The sequence below is a fragment of the Acanthisitta chloris genome, unplaced genomic scaffold (genome assembly GCF_000695815.1).
Source record: "Acanthisitta chloris isolate BGI_N310 unplaced genomic scaffold, ASM69581v1 scaffold16221, whole genome shotgun sequence".
In the NCBI taxonomy this organism is placed as follows: Eukaryota; Metazoa; Chordata; class Aves; order Passeriformes; family Acanthisittidae; genus Acanthisitta; species Acanthisitta chloris.
This window is the reverse complement of record NW_008654483.1, coordinates 89,390-98,180: the sequence shown is the minus strand read 5'-3', so window position 1 is coordinate 98,180 and position 8,791 is coordinate 89,390. Positions and strand designations below refer to the sequence as shown.

At 57.9% G+C, this 8,791-nt stretch overlaps 1 protein-coding gene across 1 annotated transcript in view; it reads left to right on the top strand.

Annotated features, from left to right (window-relative positions):
- Nucleotides 1-8,521, top strand: part of FIBCD1 (fibrinogen C domain containing 1) — a gene marked incomplete at its 5' end in the record, with an annotated part of 8,606 nt that extends 85 nt beyond the window's left edge. Inside the window, 6 exons of the mRNA XM_009083547.1 lie at nt 1-439; nt 1,372-1,531; nt 2,267-2,403; nt 7,454-7,550; nt 7,849-8,028; nt 8,262-8,521. Of these exons, the coding sequence (XP_009081795.1) occupies nt 1-439; nt 1,372-1,531; nt 2,267-2,403; nt 7,454-7,550; nt 7,849-8,028; nt 8,262-8,521 (1,273 nt within the window). The remainder of the gene's footprint in view (nt 440-1,371; nt 1,532-2,266; nt 2,404-7,453; nt 7,551-7,848; nt 8,029-8,261) is intronic.
- Between the last annotated feature and the right edge of the window lie 270 nt (nt 8,522-8,791).

Genomic DNA, 8,791 nt, shown 5'->3' with positions numbered 1-8,791 from the left:
CTCCGTGGCTGTTCTCCTGGCTGTGACAGTCACTGGGGCCATCCTCTTCATGAACCACTACCACACTCCTGTCACTGAGTCGCCCCCTGTCATCAGCACCAACCCTGAGGAAGCCAACGCGCTGGTCACCATCGAGAAGGCCGACAGCTCCCGCATCAACATCTTCATCGACCCCAACTGCCCCAGTGCAGCTGGCACCCTGGGGCGTATGGAGGGGCTGCAGACTTCCCTGCTGCGTGCCATCACTGACCACGACGCCGAGGCCAAGGCCACCAAGAACCAGCAGAAGGCTCTGCTGGTCACAGTGGCAGATGAGGTGGCCAAGCTGCTGACACACGCTGCACAGCTCCGTGCCGACTGCGACGGTCTCAAGAAGGGGCACAGTGCCATGGGGCAGGAGCTCAGCGCCCTGCAGGGAGAGCAGGGCAGGCTCATCCAGGTGAGTCAAGGCTGGCAGTGCTCCCTGGGGACAGAACACCCTGTCCCAATGTCCCTGGGGACATTGCTGCTTGCAGCCCCTGCCCACAGTATCCAGGGGAGACCTTCAACAGAAAGAGATAAGGTTGAAGGAATTGCAAGTTGGGAAGTGTCTCACTGCCAAACCACCCTGATGTCTACAGGCTGGTTGTGCAGACTCCCACATTGTGGGTCTACCAGCTCTGTGTCCAGTTTGGGAATTCCGAGCAGAGCTAAGCACAGTGCAGGATCATCCCAAGGCTGGTTCACGCAGCAGCCAGGCCCCCTTATTTACAGTCCTCCAAATTTCCCAGTCAATCAGCTGTGTTGAAATGCTCACCTGGGTACGCTGCAGGTCCAAGAGGTGTTGTAGCAAGATCCAGGGCATGGCTGGATGCTCATGACTGACCCTTCTGATGCTCAGTTCCCTCTGGCTGGAGCTGCTCGTTTCCCGCTGCTTCACTTCATTCCCCATCCTGCTGCTCTGCCACAGTCACCCTGTGTCACTCTCCTGGGCCAGGTCACCTCAGGGGATGATGGAGAGCTGGCGGCTGTCTCAGGACACGGCTATTCCTGCCACCCCTGTGATCCTGTCCTTTGCCCAGAGATGCTCTTTATCCCACGGGGTGGCGGCTCTAACGTACCCAAGTTCAGGGATTTCTCTGTCCTGGTGGCAACAGGCACTGTCTGAACCCTGACCCCTCAGCCAAAAAGCACCAGAGATGCTGTATGAGATGTGATGTGGCTTTTGTGTCCCCATCTGGTACCCTCCAGCCCATTACCCTGGCAGGGAGCACTGGGGAGCCTTGGGAGCAGGCAGAGCTTCCTCACAGCGGAGTGGTCAAGGGGCTGGGGTGTGGGTTTGGCTACATCTAACCACAATTCTGTGTCCCTCCATGTGTCCTCTGCCCACAGCTGCTCTCAGAGAGCCAGACCAACATGGCTCGGCTGGTGAGCTCTGTCAGTGATGTCCTCGACACGCTGCAGAAGGAGCGTGGCGGTGTCCGACCACGGCTCAAGGCTGACCTGCAGCGAGCACCAGCCAGAGGAGCACGGCCCCGGGGCTGCTCCAACGGTGAGACAGCATCCCTGCCACTCCCTGGGGAGGGGGGTACACCTGGGGCTGCTCTCGGGAGGGAGAAAAACACCCAAGATGGGGAAAAACATCCTGGAGAAGGGATTTAATACAGCAAGGGAGCGGGCAAGGAGATGAGGCAGGAGGGAAATGAGATGAAGTGTCCTGGGAGGGGGTTTCACACGGTGTAGCCCCCAGTTGTCCATAAACCAGAACATAAACCACTTTACATCCCTGCAGACTCACCTGCTCTCCATGCAGAAGTAGCAGGAGGAAAGGCAGAGCAAGGAGAGACCACTCGCCTCCATTTGGGCATGGAGAGCAGCCCTGCATGGGCTCGGAATAAACAGTCACATTCATCAGTGTTTGGTTGAGATGTGGCTGAGCAAGACTGTCCTAGGGCTGTGAGCACGTGCCCACCCTCTGCCCACAGCCCTCTCTGGGCATTGGCTCCTCTGTCCCCATCTGGGTCCCAGCCTGCCCTTGCCATCACACGGGGACATGGGGTCAGTCCCCACCAGCTGCCAGGGGTTCCCCATGGTGGCAGTGTCCCCATGGGCACTGCTGCCCACGAGCATCAGAGGAGAAAAAAAGGGACAGATCAAGGCAGCACTGAGACGCCAACTAGAGCTGGAAGCAAGGTTGGGAGCCTGGAAGAAATGGCAAGACATTAAATTAGATCATTAATTAACCAGCCTTCCCCTTGTCCCACCCCATCCCAATGCCACGCTGCAGGCTCCAGGCCCCGAGACTGCTTTGACATCTATGCGAGTGGACAGCAAGAGGATGGGATTTACTCCATCTTCCCCACGCACTATCCCTCTGGCTTCCAGGTCTACTGTGACATGACGACCGACGGGGGTGGCTGGACGGTGAGCTGCTGCCACACTGGAGGCACTGGGTGATGCCACCACTGGCCATGGGCTGGCCCCGTGCCGGAGTGCCAGGGGTGGGAGATGTCACTTTTGATGCTTGGATGTGTCATCAGGATGGGGGATAAAGGCTAAGGGGGTCTGGCTGTAGACAGGTGCCCAGTCTGTGCCATGCCCATGCCTGTGCTGGTAGCATTGGCAGTGCCAACCAGAGCCCTGAGCCAGAGCCCAGCAGCCCTGCCCTGGGTTGGGGAGCTTGGCTGGAGCTGGAGGGTGTTTTCAGGCAGGGAGTTGGATGCCACGTCTGGAGTTTGTCCTTCACAGCACATCTGGTGCCTGGCTGGGGCACAGCGTGGCTGCAGTTGTGCCATGGGGGATGTGGCTTTGCCCTGTCCTCACAGACCTGCTGAGATAGTGCTGGGGCTCAGGATGCTCCCCAAACCCAGCACGTTTGTCTGGGGTGCCTGGGGCACCTCGGGTGCTGCTCTGATTCACTCTCTCCCTGGCTGCCCTGTCCAATTTGCTTTGCTGCAGTGGCTGTGACGGTCCAGTAATCACAGTAATGGGGGCAGGGGGCAAAGGGGGACACAGCAGCCCCAAGCCTGGAGCTCCCACTACCCCAGGGACCACCTGGGTGCAAGCAGCAGCCTCCTACCCCTAAGGACATCACTTGGGGTGCCAGCAGGACAGCGAGGGGGTCCCAGGGAGGTTGTAGGGTGGGAAGGCAATCTCTGCCCTAAGGACACACTGTGCTAGCCGAGCTGGCCAGCACCCCTCCAGCTGGGTGCTCTAGGAAACAAATCCCCACGATCTGATTCCCCTAAGCAGCTTTGAGCAGTGCCAGGAGGAAGCTTAGCCCCCCTGCCCTCGGGGACTGATGAGCCTTCGACCTCCCAGAGCCCACCCCGGGTGGGAGGAACCTGTGGTGTACAGGTTGGTACCAGCAGCTCCAGTGGGGAAACTGAGGCACAGCACATGGGGACCTCATTTCTTAGGGGCTCAGAGAGGGGAAAAGGGTGACCTTTCTGGCTCCTCAGGGTGTGGAGGGTCCTTGCAAACCCTGGGCACAGTCTGCACAGCCTCTGCCAGCCCCAGCCATGCCTGAAGAGCAGCCCAAGGTGATTAGTGAGACACTCAGAGGCTTATTTAAATCTGCTGCAGCCAGGAGGGCTCGGGCTGGGCTGGGGAGGGGGCAAAGCAAATGAATTTAAGCCTGGCAGCACTGTGGGGTCTGGGAGCAGGGTGGCACAGCACTACCTGCAGCATCACAGCCAGGCAGCACCTTGGGTCTGTCCTGCCTTGATGGGGTGAAGAACCAAACCAGGTGCAAATCCTGGTGTTCCAGAGATAACACATCCAGAGCAGCATTGAGGGTGCACAGCACAGGCTCCTGTTTCTTGGGGCTACTCTGCAACAGAGGGTCTCAAACATACCTCCAGTCCCTTGGGTTGTCTCAGCCGTGTCCCACGGGGCTGGGGATGCAGGGTGTCCTTGGGGCACTGGCTCATCCAGGTTCCAGGTAAGCCATGGCACGGCTGGGTGCTGTGGTGCAGAGCCTGGGAAATTTCCCTCCCCTCCTCCTCCTCCTCCTCTCTGGAGCGATTACTCCTGACATTTGGGCTTATTTGCATGTGGGTGGGTGGGTGGAAGCGATGGCAGCAGCTGAATCAATTTTGACTCGGGAGCTGCTGAGCTAAGCTTTAGCCTGCATGAATGGCTTAGAGACCATGGGACAGAGGGAAGAGCTCACCAGGTGCTGCTCAGCACCTCCCTGTCCCCCAAGGCAGGATCTGTGGTGTTACCCTGTCCCCTTGTCAGGAAGGCTGAGCAAGGCACAGCCTTTTTGTCCCCCCTCAATCCTGCCCACCAGTAGCAGAGCCACGTTTTCAGCCAGTGGGGATGTGGGTCCAGGTCAGTACCCTCCAGTGCTGATGGGAACATCCTCAGCCTGTGTTCAGTGCTGAGTGTAATTGCAGTGACTGCCCCAGGCTGACCCTGTTCTCACAGCAGTGCTGAGATTCCAGCCCTGTGATTGTCCAGTCTGACCCCAACTCCCCCCTTGACACTCACCTCTGGTACTTTATTAAAGTAATAACGGGGTGACAGAGGGCAGGGGAGGCTCAGCATCCCAGGGAGACTGAAGAAGTTGCCTTTTCATGTACTGTTCTCTTTGGATGTCTTTGCAAATCCCCTCATTCCTCCAGTGTCCCTGAGCTCCCATCACTGCCCATCCAGGGCAAAGTAGCCTGGGATCAGCATCTCAACCCCATAAGCAATGCTGCAGCTGCCTTGGCATCATTTTCCACATACAGAGTGTATTGGGAGGTTGTGGGAAAGCCAAAGGATGTGGAAGAAAAAGCTGTGCTAGCAGGACGAGGGCTGTGATAACGTTAAGTGATACTTCCACCTTCATAGGCAACTGCTGCACCAGGATTGCTGGTGGGGATGACTTCACCAGCCTGCTCATCCCACTGGAGGGGTCCTGGAGAGGGCTGGAGGTTGATGTATTGACACATAGCCTGGGGTAAGCCAAAGGCAGAGGGTGAGAGGAGCCTGGAGATTCATGTGCTGTTTGCAAAGGATGTGATTTATGGGTCACCATGACCAGGAAGGAGACACTTCTGCTGAAGGGACATGCAGGAGCAGCCAGGTCCCTGGGATGGGCAGAGCTGCTGGCTTCAGTGTTCACAGGATATCCCATGGGATCAGCATTTCCCAGAGACTGGCTCTGCAATGTTCTGAGTTCAGATTCTCCAGTCTGGAGGTGATCTCCCTGCTGTTTCAGGGCTCAGAGGAATGCTGTGAGAATGAGGCTGTGAGGTCTGTGCTGTGGCTGCCAAAAACCCCATCAGGAGCCCAAGCCCTGCAGAGGCAGAGGAGTGGTGGCTGATCCTGTCCCCAGGCTAGGGCTGTGGGGAGGTTTGGAGCCTGTGGGGGGTTTGGCAGGGGATGGCATCAGGGGGCTGAAGCAGAGGGAGCAGAGTCCTCCCTCACCACCAACACCTCAGCAGGCACAGGCTGGCTCTCCCACTTCTCTCTGCTTTTAACCCATTTTTCTGGGTTGGTGCCTTTGCAGGAGCCTGTCCCTGCCCCGCAAGCATAACTGGGGGAGGCAGAGAGCGGGGGAGATAAATATTTCAGCCTTGGCTTTAAGGAAGGGAAGGAAATCCTTTTTGCTTAAGAGGGGGTGATGCATATTTGATGAGGACGAAAAGAGCAGCAAGACAGGGCTGGGAGGACGATGAGCCTGTGGGTCACTGGTGTGCCCAGCATCCCAGTGCACCCAGCACCCCAGTGTACATGGTATCCCAGTGCACCCAGCATCCTGGTGCATTCAGCATTCCAGTGCATCTAGCATCCCAGTGCAGGCAGCATGTTGGTGTGGGAGGCGAGGAGGAGTGCATGGTGGGTGCACAGATGAAGCACAGAAGGGACTGTGCATGAGAGATGATGAGGATGGAACAGGAGACTTGGGAGAACACAGGACTTTCAGTACACTTCAGTCCGGTTTCAAGCTCCCTTGGGATTGAGATTGGTGGACAGAAGGGCATCAAGAGCTCCTCTGAGGTGATTTCTGAGGTTCAGCCAACAGAGCCATGTCCTGCATGCTTCCCTGGGCACCACTCAGGCAATTGGCCTATTTAGAACTGTGGGTCAAAGCCGATTAAGAGGAAGCATTGGTGCTGCATCCGCTGCCTTCCCTGTGCAGCAGTGCCAGAGCTGATGTTGGCCAGGGAAAATCAGCTTCAGGCCCCCATCCAGCCATGCTGTCCCCTTTTCCCAGCAAGCCTGAAGAAAGCCCCTTTAAATGGGCTTAACCACAGCTTCTCAAGTGCTCAACGCAGGGATAAAAATTAAGGCTCTAATTCTAGAAGGTAAGTACAGCAGGATCAGAGCTGTGCCGTGCCCAGGAGTGTGCCGGAGCCTGCAGCCACCATACATGGCCCCAAAAACTCCTGTCTGGTGGAGGACAAACTGGTGTGAGGCTCATGAGGTGGTTCTCCTCTGCATGACAAGATGAAACGCTGCACGTGCAGAAGGGCAGGAGCAGCCAGGGGGAGCAAATTGTGGTGGCTTCCCAGTTGGTGTTGGTGTTTGGAGGTATTCTCCAATCTTGGGATGCTGGAAGTAGGGTGAACAGGCTCAGAGTGCTCTAGTCCCTGAGCTGCCAGGGCATGGGTGACCCCTAAATCACCGAGTGCCCCAGCCACCCCCACCATGGAGCTCAGTGGCAATGGGACAGGCTGGCTCAGCCAACTTGAATGCAATTAATCCAAGGCTGGAGGCTTAATTAAATTCAAATGGTCAGACACGAAGCAGCATTTTCTGGATTGCTGTCAATAAATCAAACTTGAAACTATGGATAAAAGGGGATGAAACACACAGGGCACAACACACGGATGAGCAGATGGGAGAGGAAAAGGGAAAGGCTCCGAGGAGAAAAGCTGCACTGAGCCCTGGGATCTGGGGGCTCTGCAGGGGTCAGTGCAGTCAGTGCCCCACAGTTAATTCTCTGGAAGACTAACAAGGCCATCACAGGGATGATGCCTGATAATGGGGTGGCTGCTCAGGAGAGCACAGGGACCTGAGAGGGGGAAATCAGCTGCTGAGTTTTACACAGCTCTGGTGGCAGGAGGACTTGGACTGACCTGGTCAGCAAGTGCTGTGGGACAGAGCTCGGGTGATGCTGTCCATATCTCTGCTCCCATGTGCAGTGGCAGACCCAGGCTGTTTGGAGGCAGGAGCAGGGTGCCCACCCTTCCTGGGGGTACTGGACACCTCCTGTTTCCAAGTGGAGTATCCTGTGAATGGTTTTATCTGAACTGACTCACCCACCCCTGGGAGCTGGCAGGCAATGATCCAGCACTTCTCTGGGGATCTCTTCCCAGCATCCCTGTGTAATGACTGAGCTGACAGGGTTTAATACGTGCCTGTGCCTAATAATGCAGTGGCAGGGAGGGGTGGGCAGCACGGTGGGGAGCAGAGAGGCTGCCTGGGGGGCAGCAGGGGCAGAGCAGCCCCACAACTGATGCCCTGTGTGTCTCCCCAGGTGTTCCAGCGGAGGGAAGACGGCTCTGTGAACTTTTATCGTGGTTGGGAAGCCTACCGGGACGGCTTTGGGAAGCTGACAGGAGAGCACTGGTTAGGTGTGTGGTGCTCACTCCTGGGTGGGCTGGAAAAACCTCCCCCTGGGGAGGTCCAGGGTTTCCTTTGCAAGGGAAAGGACACCGAGCCCCCACTGGTCAGCACACCTTTTCCTTTGCAAGGGAGGGGACTGGGTGGGTGCACAGGGCAGGGATGCAATGAGGCTGTTTGCCCCTGAGCTGAGCGTGTGCCCTTGCCCATGGAGCCAGAGCGAGGGCTGGAGGGTGGGAACTGCCCAGGGACCCCCAAACCCCCCATCCCCACTGGGGTCCCTGCATTCTCTCACTCCCTCTGCTGCAGGGCTGAAGAGGATCCACATGCTGACGGTGCAGGGCAGCTACGAGCTCCGCATCGACCTGGAGGACTTTGACAATGGCACTGCCTTCGCTCACTACGGCAGCTTTGGTGTGGGGCTCTTCTCTGTCGACCCCGAGGAGGATGGGTACCCCATCACCATCGCTGACTACTCGGGGACAGCAGGTAGGGCAGGGGGAGCCCACAGCCACCAAACCCCCTCACTGGGCTGTTCCAGTCTCCTCTGGCAGCAGCCCTGGCTGTATCCCTGTGGCCGCAGGGAGCTGGAGGCAGGAGAGGAGCTGCTGGTGGGTGTTTTCAGGAGGAACCCCATTGTAGCACTGAAATGTCCAGGGGAGCCCCATAGGGCTGGCCCAAGGGCAGAAGGACCCATCACAGCTTCTTTCCCCTTGGGCCAGGTGACTCCTTCCTGAAGCACAACGGGATGAAGTTCACCACCAAGGACCTGGACAACGACCACTCGGAGAACAACTGCGCAGCTTTCTACCACGGTGCCTGGTGGTACCGCAACTGCCACACCTCCAACCTCAACGGGCAGTACCTCAAGGGCCACCACAGCTCCTATGCCGATGGCATCGAGTGGTCCTCCTGGACCGGCTGGCAGTACTCCCTCAAGTTCACCGAGATGAAGATCCGGCCCATCCGGGAGGAGAATTAGCTGGATGGCGTGAGTCCCCCCACACCATGCCCAGCCCCCTGCCCTCCTCCACCACCCTGCAGCCCCATCCTCCCAGCTTCCATCCTCCCCATCCTCCCTGAAGGCTGGTCCATCTTTGAGGGGCCCCTGTGGAGCACCTGCCCCCAGTGAGGGTGAGGTTAGCTCCTGGGCACCCATGGACTTCACCAGACCTTTGCTTCCCACTGCCACGACTCCCCTGCAGCCAGAACAGGTCCCCTGGACCTGGGCAGACCATGACCCATGGCCAGT